This window comes from Bos indicus, chromosome 5 (assembly GCF_029378745.1).
Source record: "Bos indicus isolate NIAB-ARS_2022 breed Sahiwal x Tharparkar chromosome 5, NIAB-ARS_B.indTharparkar_mat_pri_1.0, whole genome shotgun sequence".
NCBI classification, from domain to species: domain Eukaryota; kingdom Metazoa; phylum Chordata; class Mammalia; order Artiodactyla; family Bovidae; genus Bos; species Bos indicus.
The window spans coordinates 29,055,501-29,074,409 of record NC_091764.1 but is presented as its reverse complement, the minus strand read 5'-3'; the positions used below and the strand labels follow the sequence as shown (position 1 = coordinate 29,074,409).

General features: G+C 38.5%; 1 protein-coding gene across 1 annotated transcript; it reads left to right on the top strand.

The window, feature by feature from the left end:
* The first annotated feature begins 4,459 nt into the window (after nucleotides 1-4,459).
* On the top strand, nucleotides 4,460-18,909 carry HIGD1C (HIG1 hypoxia inducible domain family member 1C). Its single transcript, XM_019960031.2, has 3 exons — nucleotides 4,460-4,665; nucleotides 9,739-9,873; nucleotides 16,829-18,909. Exons 1-3 carry the CDS (start codon nucleotides 4,572-4,574, stop codon nucleotides 16,891-16,893), a joined length of 294 nt encoding a protein of 97 aa, XP_019815590.1. The 5' UTR covers nucleotides 4,460-4,571; the 3' UTR covers nucleotides 16,894-18,909.

Here is an 18,909-nt window from a genome sequence, read left to right as displayed (position 1 = left end):
AAGAGCTGACTCATTGGAAAAGACTCTGATGCTGGGAGGGATTGGGGGCAGGAGGAGAAGGGGACAACAGAGGATGAGATGGCTGGATGGCATCACCAACTCGATGGACATGAGTTTGAGTGAACTCTGGGAGTTGGTGATGGACAGGAAGGCCTGGCATGCTGCGATTCATGGGGTCGCAAAGAGTCAGACAAGACTGAGTGACTGAACTGAGCTCAACTGATCCTTTTACTCAAACAAGGTTTAGCCCCTCTCTGTTCCTGCCATGACTGTTATTTTATGGTGTCCTCAGGGGACAAAGCCTGGCTATTTACCCTGTTTCAGTTGTTACTTCCATGTGGAAGAGCAAACTGGAGGCTGGTTGTAAGTATCTAACCTTTTCCCACTGTTTTCTTGCACCAAGAAATGTAAACAAGAGTATAATAATCTCTGGGTCCATCCATTTTGCTGCAAATGGCATTATGTCATTCTTCTTTATGGCTGAGTAATATTCCATTGTATACACGTACCATATTTTCTTTATCTGTTCATCTGCTGATGGACATTTTAGTTGCTTCTATGTCTTGGCTATTGTAAATTGTGCTGCTGTGAACATTGGGATGCATGTATTTTTTTGAATTATGTTTTTTTGTGAACATATACCAAGGACTGAGACTGCTGGATCATATGGTAGATTGATATTTAGTTTTTTAAGGAACCTCCATATTGTTCTCCATAATGATTATACCACTTTAAATTCCCACCAATCGTGTAGGAGGGTTCCCCTTTCTCCACACCCTCTTCAGCATTTTTTTGGTTTGTTTTTAGACTATTTGATGATGGCCATTCTGACTGGTGTGAGGTGATTCAGCATTGCATTTTTCTAATGATTAGTGATGTTGAGCATCACCAGTCAGAATGGCCATCATCAAATAGTCTAAAAACAAACAAAAAAAATGCTGAAGAGGGTGTGGAGAAAGGGGAACCCTCCTACACGATTGGTGGGAATTTAAAGTGGTATAATCATTATGGAGAACAATATGGAGGTTCCTTAAAAAACTAAATATCAATCTACCATATGATCCAGCAGTCTCAGTCCTTGGTATATGTTCACAAAAAAACATAATTCAAAAAAATACATGCATCCCAATGTTCACAGCAGCACAATTTACAATAGCCAAGACATAGAAGCAACCAAAATGTCCATCAGCAGATGAACAGATAAAGAAAATATGGTACGTGTATACAATGGAATATTACTCAGCCATAAAAAAGAATGACATAATGCCATTTGCAGCAAAATGGATGGACCCAGAGATTATTATACTAAGTGAAGTGAGTCAGAGAAAGACAAATATCACATGATATCACTTATATGTGGAATCTAATTTTAAAAACAACACAAGGAACTTATTTACAAATAGGAACAAACTCACAAATCTTGAAATCAAACTTACTGTTACCAAAGGGAAAACGTGGGAGTAAGTGATAAATTAGGAGATTGGGATTAACATATACACACTACTATATATAAAATAGGTAACTAACAAAGACTTATACAGCACAGGGAACTCTACTCAATATTTTGTTAACAACTTACATGGGAAAAGAACCTAAAAAAAGAATGGATATATGTTTATGGAGAGAGAGAACTGATTCACTTTGCTATACACTTGAAACTAACACAATATTGTAAATCAACTATACTCCAATAAAAAAATTTTAATGAATAAAATGCAAGGGTCTCATGATCTGGCCCCACTGGTCGTATAGCTCCATCCTCTACAAGCCACTCCCACCCAATTCTACACCTTGAACCACTTTTGCTGTTTGCCTCTGTGCCTTTCCACAAGTTGTACCCTCTGCCTGCAACATCCCTACCATCTCTTCACCTAAAATCTATAAGTTTTCTTTAAAAAAAAATCCCATAAGTCACTTTCTCTAAAAGAATTCTTTAACTCTGCAGTTTGAATTTTAAGATCCTTTAGCTCCTATAAGTCCATACCTCTTCCTCCCATCATCTCAACAGGTTCTCACGTGACACTGCTTTACTCATCCATCTCCCCAACTTGATTCTAAGCTTCTTGAGGACAGGGCATTTGTCTTAACACATCTTTCTGTCTGCAGCACTCAATTAACCTTTGTTAAACAAACAGTTGATCCCAGCCATTTTCTTCCTCTGCTGCTCTCAGGAGAAAGTACAAAATCTGAGTTAGACTTTCATTGTTGCTAAGAAATCTCATAATTTGCCCTCAGTTGCCACAAAGGACAAACCTTCACCACACTCATTTCCACACTGTTCCTCTCAGCAGACAGCTTCACTCTTCATTTCACAGAAGGGGGGAAAAAAAAGTCACTGAGTAAGATCAGAAATTTAAGAATCTGCAACTACTAAAGCCCACTGAGCTCTAGAGTTCGTGAGACAAAACTAGAGGGTCCATGGGTTACAATGAAGATCCCGTGTGCCGCAGCTAAGACCCAACAGAGCCAAAGAAACAAATGAATATTAAAAAAAAAAAAAACAACCCATCAATTCTGTTTCTCTGAAGAATCTTGAGTAATGGACCAACTAAGGAAATGTTCCAGATTAAAGGAGTCTAAAAGACACTTGACAACCAAATGTAATGTGTATTGGAGTGGACTGGATCCTTGACAAGAAAAAAAAATTTTTTTTTTTTGCTGTTAAGGATTATTGGGACCATTAGTGAAATGTGAATAAAATCTTGAGATTATCATATTATAGCACTGTTAATTTCCTATTTTTGCTCTTTGTATGACGGTTATGTAACAAAATGCCCCAAGTGCACACAAAGTATATAGGGGTACAGGCCTATCCGTGTGCAACTTTCTTCAGGTGGCTCATAGGAAGGAAGAAACCATATCCAGAGGAAAATGATAAAGCAAACGCGACTAAATGTTAACAAAGGGGGATCTAAGTTATCAGATATACAGTTTTCTTGTAGTATTCTGGGAACTTTTCTGTAAATCTAAAATAATTAAAAACTTCAAACTTCTAAGGTAAAAGCGCAAACTCTACCTGGTCCTCTGTCCTCCACCTGAGGCGTTCGTGGCTGCAGTTGGGAGACCGGAGTCAGAATTTCTCTGAGGCCTCAAGGCTGCACCCTCACAGAAGCAGCGAAGACAGCGTCCACCACCACCTGCAGGGAAAGACAGTAGCTTCGCGCCGAGCAGGCGCAGCTCACTCACACCGTCTGTCTCCCAGCCCCGGGCCTTCGGATTGGCCGAGGGCGCAGTGATGTCACGTCCTTCCTGGAAGGGCAAGCGTGCAGCTCCCAGCTCCACGTGGAGCTCAGGTGCGAGGGCTTGGCGGTCAGATGAGGTCCCAACAGGCTCGCGGCTCCTCAGCCTCAGATCTCGGCCACCGTGGGCGGCCATCTGGCAAGCGCACTAAAAGACAACAAGAATCTTGGCCTCATAAAGCTAACCCCACTCCCACCTACAAACCCACTGTTGTAACCCTGCCCCCACTTTCCATTCAATTTCTGGACTAGGAGTTGGGTAACGGGGACTCAACCACAGAGGGAATTGGGAGCACCCTTTTGAAGGCAGAAGGAAAGGCCTTTTCTTGAAAAGCTTAATGTTTCCTTGAGTGTTATCTTCGAAAACCTAATGTTTGTGGTCCAGGTCCTGCTACTAGTAAGTTTCCAGCTGGGGCTTATGAAACCTTGGCCAATACCAGCCGGCCACTCCCCCTTGCTGGGGCGAGGGTACTGGCTTTCCCATTATCAGTTAGTTAGAAATTGCACCTGAACGTGTCCCGTCTTTGCAAAGCCTGTTCTGATCCACGGCTTCCTGCTAAGCGAACACCAGAAGACAGGCTGCAGGTGGTGGAGTACGCTAAAGGTATTGTGCTTCTGCCGTTTACCAGATTACATTTTCTGATGAAAGCTGGTTGATATCAAAGAATGAAGCCATCGTATTTCAGATTTGAGGGTTAAAAATAGAGGGTTGCACGGATAACAAACAGATAATTCCAGCTCATGTTGATTGTGATTATAGTTGCTCTTGCTAGCTTCCTCATTCATCCTATGCAGACCAGGAAGATTATTTCAATTGACTAGGTACACCTGGTACATGGTAGGTGCTTGGTAAAAATCTCAATGACTTTATAGTACCCTACACATTCTGCAGAACTGGAGTGGTCATTCTCCCAGCAACTGTAAATCTGGAGTAATTTTTGCCTATGTTGGCTTTGCCATCATTCTTTGAAACTGTATTTTGTAATAGAAACTCTGCTCTTACTCTTCGTGGAAGTTCTGAGATTCCCAATGATTACAAATGCCGAACAGTGAAAGAGGACTGAGTAACACTCCTATGATCTATGGTTTTACTCTGTATTCATGGAATCTGATTATTATTTACCACTCTGTATATTTCTTTTTCCTCCACCCCTAAACAAAATGAAAGGATTCCACAATGCAGAGGGTGAAAGAAAGATAACTTTATTTCAGCTGAGCAGACAGTCATGTCAAGCAAATGAAGAACACATAAGAGTATATTGGAAGAGGGAAACGGATTCTTTCTGATCATTCATAGCAACCACATTTATCCCCTAGTTATTAGAGAGAAGAATGTCTTCAGATAACCAGTGGTCAGCAGATGAAGACGAAGGCCAGTTATCCCGACTGATCAGAAAATCTAGAGACTCCCCATTTGTCCCTGTAGGTAAGTACAAGCCTTGACTGGATACTGTAAAACTGTAATAACACAATAATACCCTCGACCAGTATCTTTGAGTATTGAAATATTTTATATAATTGAATACTTTCAGATAATTGAAGCTAAGCCCTGCTATGCATGTATGAGTTAAACTTTCAGCACGGTTCCTAGTATATGACAAATACTCAGTAAATGTTAGCTATTATTATTATGAAGCATCAGATTTTTATTCCATTTAATTCATTTTCATTCACAGTCTATTTAAAAGTACTCATTGCCAAGTACTTCCCTGGTGGTCCAGTGGTTAAGATTCTGCATGTCCAGTGCAGGGGGGATGGGTTCAATCCCTAATTGGGGAACTAAGATCCCACATGCCTCTTGGCACAGCCAATAAATAAATATAAAAAATAAAATTACAGTTTTATATAAAAAATTTTTTAAAAACTTCCCAACCAGTCTAAATAGAATTGAGTGAATAGACTGTAACTTTCCTATAATGATTCAGAATCAGTAGCAGCCAAATCAGTTTATTAGACTGAGTCTGTTAGGAACTATTAAGATGTATACAGAGACTCTGTATACAGAGTTACGACTTTTTGACTTTGAGATGATGAGAAAGCAATGTGCATTCAAGTAGAAATCATCCTTTGAATGTTGGTCTTTTCCTGGGCTAACGATGTGTGATACAATACTCTTATGATGGTGCTGGCTAGCAGCAGCTCCCAGTCAGCCTCACCATCATGAAGGTAAACACCCAATACCTTTACAACCGCTCTGTACCCAACATCCTGTTTTTCACTTTCAGTATGATATTCAATCAGTTACATGAGATATTCAACACTGTATTATAAAATAGGCTTTGCATTCAATGATTTTGCCTAACTACAGGCTAATGTAGGTACTCTGAGCACGTTTAAAGTAGGCTCGGCTTCAATAGGTGAGGTTGTATTAAATGAATTTTTGACTTACAGTATTTTCAACTTATGATTGGTTTATCAAGATGTAATCCCATCACGAGTTAAGGAAGATCTACATATCTCTTTAAGTTCTTGTGTCCAATGTTTATAGATTTTTCTCTTTCTTCCATTACTGTTGGGTACCATCAGAAACTTTTGCTTCTAATATTTTGTGTTGCCAGAAGCTAGATACCCAAGCTCAAAGAACTGTGAGTCAATTCAGAGTTAAGAAGCTCTGAATGAAAGTCTGGGTCTACCTATATAATTGAGAGCATGAACTTTGGTGTTCATTCTCTGAGGCTTGTTGTTGGCTTCCTGATGTGTTCCAGATGCTAAGATTGATGGTTAAATAAATGCTTGATGCAAGAAGTATCAATATTATTATAATTGTATCTGGAGTCTTGGCCTCTTAATCCTTTCCCAACACATTTAATGTGTTTACATTTTTATCAAATACTATATATATGTGGAATTAAAAAAAAAATCTAAGCACCAGTATTTTGTTTCAAAAGCTAAACTTTCTTTTCCTTCTCTTTTGGATACTTTAGCTGCCCTAAGCATTATTAGTGTATACTTCAGCCATCCCTCTCTCCTAGTGTTTAGTCTGGAAACTATTTTTAAAAAAAGTATTTAAATCATACATATATACAGGTAACTATACTCAATATAGTGTGATTAACTATAAATGGAAAAGAATATGAATAAGAATATATATATGTAAAACAGAATCACTTTGTTGTACAGCAGAAATTAACACAAGGTTGTAAATCAATTATACTTCAATAAAATTTAAATGTATATATATATAAATCAGACAAACATAAGTTTGTGATTAATTCCACAAAAGCTTCTAGATAGGTATAAGTCATATGTTTCCATTAAATGTCACTACAAATCTAGCAACTTTATGTGTCATTGTTCATGTATCAAAAATAATCAAAATTTTACTTTAAAGTAGTATTCTGTGTTTAAAAGTTTCACTTAATTTGATTAAGGCTTGTAATAGCACAAGAAAGGGAGGCAAATAATTTTATAGTGATTATTTTATCATCTTTAGCATTTTTAACTAGAAAAAAAATTCAAGAACTCAGTGTCACTTGAACAGATCACTATAATGAACAGATTAATCACTGTGTCTGTTGTAAATTAAATTGTTTTTCCAGAGACATTTAGGGTGATTAAAGTAGAAAGATGAAAGTGTTTCCAGCTAAACTCAATTATATACAAACTACAGAGATTCTGTATGGAAAACAGTAAAGGGTCTGACTTTAATCTCTAAAAGAAGCAAAACAAATTTCAGTAAGAACAGAGTCTTGATAAGGGAAGAGAGCCAAGTTTTTGCTAGAAAACTAAATGATAAAATTTGTATTATATATTATTAGTTTGTTTTACTCGTTTTATTAAGAATATCTACTAAGTATTTTCTTCCGCAGGATGGAGTATTCTATGCAGATAATTTATAGAACGTTTTAATTTCTTATCTTGACTTCTGTCGTTATAATTGATTTATATTGTTTAAAATCTTATGCTCACTGCTAAGGTCTAAATAATGACACTTCAAAACATTACATGTTATTTAAACTCTGTGTCAATAGATTATTTATTTTTGCTTCTTTTACTTAATATTTCATAGTAGTATATTATACTATAATGTAAGTATAATTATATTTACAATTTTTTTTACAGCTCTGATAGTTTTTCCTCTGTTTGGGCCATTTGGGTTGTTTTGTTTTTCCTCATTCATAGTGTAGCCATAAACATCTTTGTGTCAACTTCTTGACTTTTCTTTTGCTTACTTCCTTGGAGTATTTTCCCCAAAGTAGAATTTTCAGGGCATGAAGCATGTTCAGTTTTTTTTTAATTTTATTTTTAATTGGAGGGTAATTACTTTACAATATTGTGATGGTTTCTGTCATATATCAACATGAATCAGTCATAGGTACACATATGTCCCTTCCCTCTTAAACTTCTCATATGTTAGTTTAATATCAATTATTATATCTTTTCAGATTTCTTTCCAGAATGATTTGGCTAAATCTTTACAGAGCTTTCAGCATTGTACCTGTTTCTCAGTGTACCTGCCATCACTGTTTTACTGTAATTTGTTTTTTGCTGTTTTTGTTTGTCATTTTTATTTCAATTTCACTTATTGCTAATTAGCATACAAAATTTTCATATAAATGTGATTATTTACTCTGATTCTTAGAATAAATATATCCTCACCCACCCATAGAGACAAACACACGCCAACATAGTTAGTCAAAACTTGCTATTCTAGTTAAGCACCAATTGCATTTCCATATACTAACATCAAACACATGGAAGCCAAAATTAAAGCCATGAGACCATTTACAGTCACTCTAAAGAAAACGAAATGATTAGGGTTTTCCTGGTGGCTCAGACAGTAAAGAATCTGCCTGTAGTGCAGGAGACGTGGGTTCAATCCCTGAGTCAGGAAGATTCCCTAGAGAAGAGAATAGCTACCCACTTCAGTACTCTTGCCTGGAAAATTCCATGGACAGGGGACAGGGGAGCCTGGCAGGCTACAGTCCATGGTGTTGCAAAGAGTCAGACACGACTGAGCAACTAACACTTTCACTTTCAAGCTTCAGAAAACATGTATAAAATCTGTATGGTGAAAAATACAAAATGCTAATGAAAGAAATCAAAGAAGACCTAAATGAATATAGAGACTGTTGTGTTCGTGGATTGTATGACTCAATAAAGATGTCAGTTTTCCCCAAACTCATCTATGGGTTTAGTGTAATTCCTATCAAAATACCAGCAATGGGGTTTTTTTGTAGATGTAAACAAACTTATTCTAAAATTCATATAAAGGCAAAAGTTCTAGAATGACTAAAACAACCTCTTTTTAGATTTATTTATTTTTTATTGAAGGATAATTGCTTTGCTGTATGGCTCAGGAAATTCAAACAGGGGCTCTGTATTAACCTAGAGGGCCGGGATGGGGAGGGAGATGGGAGGGAGCTTCAAGAGGGGATACATGTATACCTACGGCTGATTCATGTTGAGATTTGACATAAAGCAACCTTTTTGAGAAAAAGCGGGAGGAATCATCCTTACCTGAAGTTAAGGGTTACTATAGAGATATAGTGGTCAAGACAATGTGGTATTGATGAAAGTAGGTGCATAAATCAGTAGAAGAGAGAGCCCCCAAATAGAGCCACGCTTTTACCATGCAGAAGTTTCCTTTATTCTGTCATCAAAATACAGCATTTTTGTCCTCACTTTAAGTCTACCTTACCCCTTTTTTAGATGTCATAAATATTCTGTTCTATTTTCTTCTAGATTTTCTTAATAAATTTGTTTTGTTTTCATACTTAACTCTAACCCATCCAGAGTTTTTTGGAGGGTCTGGTGTGAGATGTAAATTCAAGCTAATTCAGATAGTCATCCCCTTATTTGTTATATGGTTATTTTGATTTGTCATGGATTAACTTCTCACACTGTTTCAAATCACTTACTAGAATTTTCCCTATTCAGTTGATTGCTATTCAGGTTTCTGTTTTAGAGTCAACTGCATACAATCTTGGTTGTCACAGCTGTATATTCAGTTCTTGACATGTGTAAGGAATACAAAAATATTTGTATGGGCTTCTGGAATTTTTTAGAATCACAGTTCTTCCCAGATTCACAGGCTTCTCATGCAAATATTCACACCTTTTTACCTCTTATTAAAAATCAACAGGTCATTTTCACTTAAGATATTAAAGTTTCTTTCACTTCACTAGATTTACTCCTTATTTAATATTAATAAAAAGTAGAGAGGAATAAAGCCAAACACCCAAAAGCTATGAATGCTGAGATTTTGGTTGGTTCACTCACTGGTTAAACAGCTTGCCCCAAATAAAAGTCTTACTGCTTACAAATTTGAAACCATGCCTCAGGAAAACTACTAGACAAGTTTCTATACTATATAATTTGATTTTTTCTGAAAGAGTCAAAACTGCAGATACTGAATCCATTAATGAAGTATTTTTTTGGTGTTTTGCTTGCTTATCTTCCACATACTGATCCCATGGGCAGCCCTTTATTCAAATCTCTAAGTTCTTGGGAAATTTTAGCCTGCTATTTATATAATCTCTACTTTTTTAATTTACAGGGATAGCAGGCTTTGTGACTGTGGTGTCCTATGGTCTTTACAAGTTAAAATACAGAAGAGATCAGAAAATGTCCATTCATCTTATTCACATGAGAGTTGCTGCCCAAGGATTTGTTGTAGGAGCTGTGACTCTAGGTAACCTACTTAATTTGTATATGATTTAACCATCTTTGAGAGTATTTTCATTATTCATTCATTCAGATTAGAGAGTATTTTTATTTATTCATTCATTTATATTCATTCATGAATATTGGATCAAGATGATTAATGGAGGAGGATTGGAAAGAAAGGCAGCGATCTTCACTTGGTTGAGGTTGCTGCCCAGTTATAGGCTTAATGTCGTGGTATTTTAAGCACTGAAAAAACCTCAGTAGGCAAAGGTACAAAATTCCAGTTATAAAATGCATAAGTCATGGGGATATAATGTATAGCATGGTGACTATAGTTAATAATGCTGTATTGCATATTTGAAGGTTGCCTAGAGAGTAGATCTTGAAAGTTCTCATCAAAAGGAAAAATTCTGTAACTATATCTGGTGATAAATGTTAACTAGGCTTATTGTGATGATCATTTCACAATACATACAAATACAGAATCATTATGTTGTATACCATAATGTTGTATGTGAAATATACTTCAATTTTTAAAAGGAAAAACCCGGTAAATAACTAAGTTATAGTTTGTATTATCCTCTGTGATAAAAGGACCAGTGAATAGTTTATACCCTATGTAACTCAGCTATTCAGCTTGAGCAATAGGCAATTTTTTTTATTAGTCTGTAAATTAAGTGACATTTACACAGTAAAATCCAAAGAATGGTGTAAAATTATCTGGTTTATTCAGGCTATATCAACAGCTAAATCAGATAGTTCAGATAGACAAAGAATTTACTTTGGGACCTAAATTATCTAGGTTTTTTTGTCTACATTAATAAGAACAAGTCACAATGTTCTTAGCTCCCCTTCATACTGTGCAAAGTAGATTCTGCCTGAGTAGATCTAGGATTATGAGATGATGAGTGTGGGACTTGCCTAGAGGGAGTTATATGGTAATTATCTTCTTACTATGAGTTGTGGTATGTGATACTTGAACAAAATACAACAGGAAACGTTACTACAGAGTAATGTGTTCTCATTTTCATCATTCAGCAAACACTGAGCACGTGCTCTGTGCAAGGCACTGTGCTGGTCTAGGGATATAAAAAGTAACTCCCTACCCTCCAACAGTTTAGTCTCCTTAGGGAGAGAGACCAAGAGCTGCTGCTGCTGCTAAGTCGCTTCAGTCGTGTGCGACTCTGTGCGTCCCCATAGACAGCAGCCCACCAGGCTCCCCCATCCCTGGGATTCTCAAGGCAAGAACACTGGAGTGGGTTGTCATTTCCTTCTCCAATACATGAAAATGAAGAGTGAAAGTGAAGTCGCTCAGTTGTGTCTGACTCTTAGCGACCCCATGGACTGCAGCCTACCAGGCTCCTCCGTCCATGGGATTTTCCAGGCAAGAGTACTGGAGTGGGGTGCCATTGCCTTCTCTGAGACCAAGAGCAGGAAAAGACAGTATAAAGTCAAATGTACGACAGCAAAATAACACAGGTTGCCATGGAAGCACAAGCACAAAGGAGGGGCATCTAGAGCTGAGAATCCAGGGGAGGCCTCTCTAAGGATGCAAACCATGTGGTGAGCCAAGAATATAGAGGAAATAACTAAGCAGAGAGGGAAGTTGGGGCTCTAGGCAGAGGAAAAAGTCACAAAAGCATGGCATGTTAGTGGAACTCTACATAGCTTGGTATGGTAGGAGATAAATCTGTGTTTGTTGAGACTGTAGAACTACTAGTAGTAACATAAAGTAAGAGAATTGTTATAGGTATTTGGATTTATGTAATCGTAAGGCTCTTGCTTATGTATCAGGAACTGGGACCTGAAGTGGTCAGAGCAAGCAGTTATTAAGAAATGGTAGATGATAAATGAGAAAAGCAAGGAAAATCTAGAACCTACAAGGATGACCTAGAACACACAGGATATTCTGGAATCCTTGTGGAGTTCTCACCATTTCTAAGCCTTCAAAGTAGATGCTGGGAGTGACATAGAAAAAGCTGATGCCCCTCATCCTGGAACTAAACACAGACCTGGCCAAGGAGTCAGAGACAGTGAAAGAGGAAAGTCAGCGGGAGCCATGGTGGCTGCACTCCTGATTGCTGCCCCACGCCAACGAAGTGGTCCAGCGGATAAGCAAAAACAGGCTGCAGCAGTGCCTTGTCGCGTTAAGAGACCTTGGCTGTTGCTTTACCTCGGCCTTCTAGGCTCATGCTAAATATCTCCTGTGCAGTTTTTCAGGGAATGAAAGTGTCAACTTAAAAAAATGCACAATGTGACAGTTGCGAGTTGAGGTTTATTTGGGGCAAAATGAAGATTTCAGCCTGGGAGGCAGCACCTCAGATAGCTCTGAGAAATTACTCCAAAGAGGCAGGGGTCGGGTGGAGTGGGGGTAACATCATTCTGTATGTGATTTTGGTGAAGGGGGAATACATGGAGTCAAACACATATCTTCCAGAAGGTTTCTGCTAGTCTTGTGAAGCTTTCTGGTGGTCACAAAGAATAGTCATCACTATGAAGGATTTTAGTGCTTTTCTAGATAGGAGATATAAGAATTGGGCTCATTAAGTCAGCTCCTGAAAATATCTAACTATCTGAAGACCTGCCTTCCCAGTTTTTCCCTGAGCACAGAGTGCCTCATTTCTGCTTTCTACCCTAAACTCCTTTCGGGGGGTGTTGAAAATCAAGAGCTGCAGCAGCAGCGCACGATTTAATACTTATCAAGGTAGATGGCAAGTTCCAATTTGTAGTTGACAAAAGGAAAGGAATTTTGGAAAACCTAGTTACATTTTAGCTAAGTTGACACAACACAAATCCATCACCTTCTACTACTTGTCCACCTGGCATCCATATATACATCTCTTAATACACTTACCTTCAAATAAAAACAAATGGCAAAATCAAACATGCCTTGTATAACCGAAAACATGCTCTCTCCCCAAGTTTCCCTTTGGGTGATGTTGATTCATTTTTGAGCTGAGTCATGTTCCCTTTTGATATCCTGTGACTTAAATACTGAGATATAAGTTTAACTACTATTAACACTTTTTATATTAGATGGTAGGTAAATGAAAGTGGCAAACAGTAAAAACAAAAACAAAAACAAAAACAAAAACTGGTGAATATACACAAGTGTATTCATATAAAAACAAGGAATAAATATTCCTAACCATCACAGTCTTTGTTTTTGCAACTGGTCAGGTAAGCATGGCTCATATTATAACCATGTTTTTCCACTAGGCATTTTTCCATCCTTTGCCTTCCAAAAACATCTTGGCTATTCATAGTTATTTGACTGGGCTGTTAACCCAAACCTTCATTCTTAAATGATGTGGGTCATTAATCATCCTTCCTGTATTGGGTGTAATTTTCCACCTTCTTTAATCACAGGACATGGGAGTACTAAGAAATGCCCCAGAAGGTATACATTCCAGACACCCTTTTCCCTAGCCTAACAATATAGCAGCAACTTCCCCTTGATAGATCAGATCAGTGTAATGGACTGATATGCTATCCTGTGGAATAGAGATGATCAAGATCCTACAGACTAGATTGTGGCATAGGGCTGAAAAGTTCACACAGTCCTGAGACTGAACACTGAAAGTATACCACTGGCCCTGCCAGATGAAAGCAAACTGCTTCTGACAGTCTTTTTATACTAAAAGGTGTACAGAAAAAAGCAATCCATCAGATTAACAGCTGCAAATCAGGTAGCAAAAATTATGTTGGTTTGCTATAGCACTGAAACCACACCTGTATGATAGCTGCAATTAGACTGATCACCTGATTAAGTTTTTATAAATCCATTATCATTCTCTAAGATCTCTCTGCCTTCTGGCAAAAGAGGCAAAATGAATAGAGATGTGGTAGAAATCGCCACCCTGGCATCTTTAAAGGTGTTGCTGATGACACTAAGCTGTACAGTCCCCCTGGGAATGCAGTATTACTTTGATAATAGATGCATATAGAATGGTTTACACTTAGCTTTCCCTACCATAAGAGCCCTTACTCCACAGGTCAGAAGAACCACTGCTCTACCATGGAAGTATACTAAGGAAGTTCTGGTATTTCAGCTTCATTTAGTGGAGACTACTTTTGGTCCAAGTTTCAATCTTTCTCAGACAGATGTAGAGGACTGTTTCTCCTGACAAAGGAGTGTCAGTAAGATATCGGGGCTCAAGGACCCACTTTCACTGAAATCTGACCATATGTCCCCATTTCAATTTTCAGAGTCCCATTCCTTCCAAAGCAATGCCCTAAACTTTAATATAAGAGGTGTTGTGAGGTTGGGAATTCATTTTGTGTTGTGATTAATCACTCACAAGATGAGACTCTGTGTATATTTTTCAAAAGTAGCAATCTCATGGCCATAGGAATTGAGTTTCTTTTTGGAAAGTCATAAAGCTTTCAGATCCCTCCTGCAAACCTGAGCTAGGAATTAAAAGCTATGAGCCCAGGGACTTCCCTGGAGGTCCAGTGGCTAAGGCTCCAAGCTCCCAATGCAGGGACTTGGGTTTGATCCCACATGCTGCAACTTTGTGAGACCTTGTGTATCTAAATAAAAAAATAAATTGCATCTTTAAAAAAAAAAAAAGCCATGAGCCCATTGTATAGTTTTCCCAAGTTTTCCAGTACACTTAGAAGTAACCAGCTATATTATACTTCATATTTCCACGAAATGTTCTACGGCAGTATATACTTGATCACCTAAGGTCTTGCTTTCTATAGGCACCTGGTTAAGGGTATCTGCAAGGTGATAATTTTCTAAATGTTTTGCTAATGTATGCCATGGACTGCCAGCATACTCTTAGCCACTGAAAGTGGGGAGAAAGGCCATTCATACCTTTAAATCTAATCAGATTAGAGAACCAACTCCAAATAACCCAGAACTAATTCACAGAACCAATCCTCTGGGTTATGTTATGTTATGTTAGGGTTATGTTCCTCTGGGAGCTTCTAATACCAAATTCTGTATCATTCTGTTCAATCCGATAAGCAAACCTACTAGCTGTTTTTGTTGTTAGTCACTAAGTCATATCCAGCTCTTTCATAACCTCATGGACTATAGCCAGGCTCCTCTGTCCATGGGATTTCCCAGGCAAGAATATTGGAGTGGGTTGCCATTTCCTTCAAAAACTACTAGTAGTGATACAGAAAAAGGGATTTATTATAGAGATATGACCTTAAGCAATTTGGGGAGCTGGTCAAACAGTCCATGTTAGGCTGTTGGTTATATTTCTAATCCTGGCACCTGAATAACGCGGCAGTTGGGAAGGAAAAAGAAACTAGACTCTGCAAGGATGAAGTGGAACCCACAAAGACAGGTGGAAACTTGAGTCAGAATCTTGTTGACTCTGACCTAGATGGCATGCCTGTTCAGAAAAGCTGGCACCTTCTATTATCCACATCTGGCCCAGGAGCCAGAAAAGCTAATAGAGGAGATTCACAAGGAGCTGAAAGGCCTGTGGGCTTGACTGCTGCCCAACAGTAGCAGAGACAGCCAGCAGATAAACAACACACACAAACTATAATAGCACCTGGTCCTCTATACTAAGCCTAACAAGTGCAAAAAGTATTTGGCAGGTGCTGCTTCACTTTTCACCTTCAGATCTCAAGTCAAATGTCTCTCATGGCCAAGCTAACTCAGAACTATGCAGAAAAGGAGGCTTCCCTAGTAGCTCAGTTGGTAAAGAATCTGCCTGCAGTGCAAGAGACACGAGTTTGATCCCTGGGTCAGGTAAGATCCCTGGAGAAGGAAATGGCAAACTACTAGAGTATTCTTGGACAGAGGATTCTGACGGGCTACAGTCCACGGGATCGCGAGAGTCGGACACGACTTAGCAACTAAACTACCACCACCACCATGCAGAGAAGGGAATCCTGGAAAACATAGTGACAGCTGAGCTAAATTGATATAAAACAGATCCCCCTGTAGATTTTCATGGTTGCTAGTTGAGGAGTAACAAGATGAAGTAAACCAGCGAAGGGTTTAAACAGGGGAGGGTTTAAACATAGTCAGGATAACAGTTTAGAAAGATGCCTGTGGGGGGACTTCCCTGGTAGTCCAGTGATTAAGACTCCCCACTCCCAATTCAGGGGGCATGGGTTCTATCCCTGGTGGAAGAATTAAGATCCTGCATGCCTTACTGAGCTTCCCGGGTGGTGCTAGTGGTAAAGAACCTGCCTGCCAAGGCAGGAGATACGTGTTTGATCCCTGGTTCAGGAAGATCCCCTGGAGGAGGGCATGGCAACCCATGCCAGTATTCTTGCTTGGAGAATCCCATGGACAGAGGAGCCCAGTGTGCTACAGTCCATAAGGTCATAAAGAGTCAGACACAACCGAGATGATTTTGCACCCAAGCACACATGCCACACTGCGCAGCCAAAGCCAAAAACAAAACAAAACAAAAAAGATTGATCAGTATATTGACTGACTATAGTACATTTATTTTGTTTATAAGTGTACATTTTGAGGGGCATGCTCAACATATTTGCTTATATACAAGTTTTGGAGACCATCTACATATGGGATGTAGAAATGTCACATTTAATATAGTCTATATGTGGGTCTCACTCTCAGAAGAGAGATCTACTTGCTTACAAGTGAAACAACAGGTGTGAATGAGGTGAGAAAAGCATTGGGATCAGAACTCCAGGAAACACCTACGTTTAAGAGGTAGCGTGCATGTGTCCAACTCTTTGTGACCCCACGGACTGTATAGCCCAGCAGGCTTCTCTGTCCATGGGATTTTCCAGGCGAGAATACTGGGTTGGTTCAAGTGTGTTGCTGTTTCCTACTCTGGGGATCTTCCCAACTCAGGGATCGAAGTTGAGTTTTGTTTTGTTTTTTCCTGGAGCCACTTGTATGATCTAAACCCAAAATTAATAAGATAGAGGGTGTTTGTTTTTAATTGTAGGTTAGTTTTAGAAAAAATACAAGTGAAGAAATGCAGTGTTTGTTTCCCGTGAATACTCTATTGATATACGTATTTTGTTTCTAGGTGTTCTCTACTCTATGTACAAGGATTACATTAGACCTCGATTCTTCAATAGGTACAAAAAATGAAGTTACACACAAGAAAAATAAGAAGCCTTCTGAAAAGTACCTACGAAGAATGAATTTTCAATATGTGGCCAATTATACTGCAGAAGTTTCAGCCAGCATTCTCATAGCCTTCAATTGTTTAAGATGTTGACTTCCAAATCAACAATCATAAATAGTCAACTAAAAAATGTATTTGTTGATGTCTTTTAGAACCTAGGACATGATTTTCTGACTTTTAAATTTCTTATTTTTTAGTTAGTGGCAGAAAATAATCTATATTATGCCAAATCAATCTGAAAATTAGAAGTTATATAATGGCTATAGAAAAAATTTCTTCATATTAAATGTGATGCTGTATTCATCGCTTAATTCTCTCCAGACAGGGCAGGGTAATTAAGGCTTTCACAAAGTCCTTTTTAGAATCGGCAAAAATTACATCAGAGGCAAATGAATGGCCACGTTGTTATTTAAATTTGGTTCTGCCCTGAGGGCCCCTGTGGGGCAGCAGGGCTGTGCACTGCAAGGCGGGTGCCAGTGAAATTAAAAAAAAAAAAAAAAATTGGTTTACCACTCTACACCTCACTCTCATACAGAAACTTGACTTATTTACCACAAACATAAATGTCTAACATTAAATACTTGTGTATTCATCTTTATACTTTTTGAAAGTATTTCTAAGAATACAAAGGTAAATTGCTACAACAATCCCTTTTCCCTCAAATGGCAGTACTGTGGGAGTGGAAAGATTTAGTCCTTTTGGGCTACTGCTAATCTGGCATGACACTGCAGAAAACACAAGAAACAAAGAAGATAATAAACGTGAAGTATACCTGAGGCCCCAAGCTCCTCTGTAAGCCCTAGGGTTGTAAAAACTAGTTCCATCTTGTTGAAGTCCTAACTGCTATGCCTCAGATTTATTCTGACTCCAGGCATGGGAAAGAAAACCAAAGTGGGGAAAAGAAAGTACCCACTGAGACAAAAACAAGAATGCAAGGTAAAAAAAACAAAAAATACACTAAAATGCATGTAATATGATCTGTGGTGATGATTTCCTCTTCCTTGATATTTTCTGTAGTAGAGAAATACTCTGACTGGAAGGTGAAGTCTAGCGTTTGGGGAAGGGAAAAATGCAGGAATGTTTGAACATCTATCTGCAGTCTAGACACTAACTCACTGTTCTATGTATTATATGCACTCTTCTCTACTGGCTCAGGGTAATTATTTTTAAAGTTGCCATCTGCACCTACTATGAGGCTCTTCAGGTGCCACCAACAAACAGACGTGTTTCAGTCAACACTTTAGAAAACATGATGTGGCCAAAGTACTGGAGTTTCAGCTTTGGCATCATTCCTTCCAAAGAAATCCTAGGGCTGATCTCCTTTAGAATGGACTGGTTGGATCTCCTTGCAGTCCAGGGACTCTCAAGAGTCTTCTCCAACACCACAGTTCAAAAGCATCAATTCTTCGGTGCTCAGCTTTCTTCACAGTCCAACTCTCACATCCATAAGTGACCACTGGAAAAACCCTACCCTTGACTAGACAGACCTTTGTTGGCAAAGTAATATTTCTGCTTTTGAATATGCTATCTAGGTTGGTCATAACTTTCCTTCCAAGGAGTAAGCGTCTTTTAATTTCATGGCTGCAGTCACCATCTGCAGTGATTTTGGAGCCCAAAAAAATAAAGTCTGACACTGTTTTCACTATTTCCCCATCTAATTCCCATGAAGTGATGGGACCAGATGCCGTGATCTTCGCTTTCTGAATGTTGAGTTTTAAGCCAACTTTTCCACTCTCCTCTTTCACCTTCATCAAGAGGCTTTTTAGTTCCTCTTCACTTTCTGCCATAAGGGTGGTATCATCTGCATATCTGAGGTTATTGATATTTCTCCCAGCAATATTGATTCCAGCTTGTGCTTCTTCCAGCCCAGCATTTCTCATGATGTACTCTGCATATAAGTTAAATAAGCAGGGTGACAATATACATCCTTGATGTACTCCTTTTCCTATTTGGAACCAGTCTGTTTTTCCATGTCCAGT

Excerpts from the sequence above, each read along its gene's own strand:
- HIGD1C (XM_019960031.2), top strand. The coding sequence starts at position 4,572 with ATGTCTTCAGATAACCAGTGGTCAGCAGATGAAGACGAAGGCCAGTTA. Across the intron at positions 4,666-9,738 it reads CTCCCCATTTGTCCCTGTAG|GGATAGCAGGCTTTGTGACT; the intron begins GTAAGTACAAGC and ends TTTAATTTACAG. Across the intron at positions 9,874-16,828 it reads TGTAGGAGCTGTGACTCTAG|GTGTTCTCTACTCTATGTAC; the intron begins GTAACCTACTTA and ends TTTTGTTTCTAG.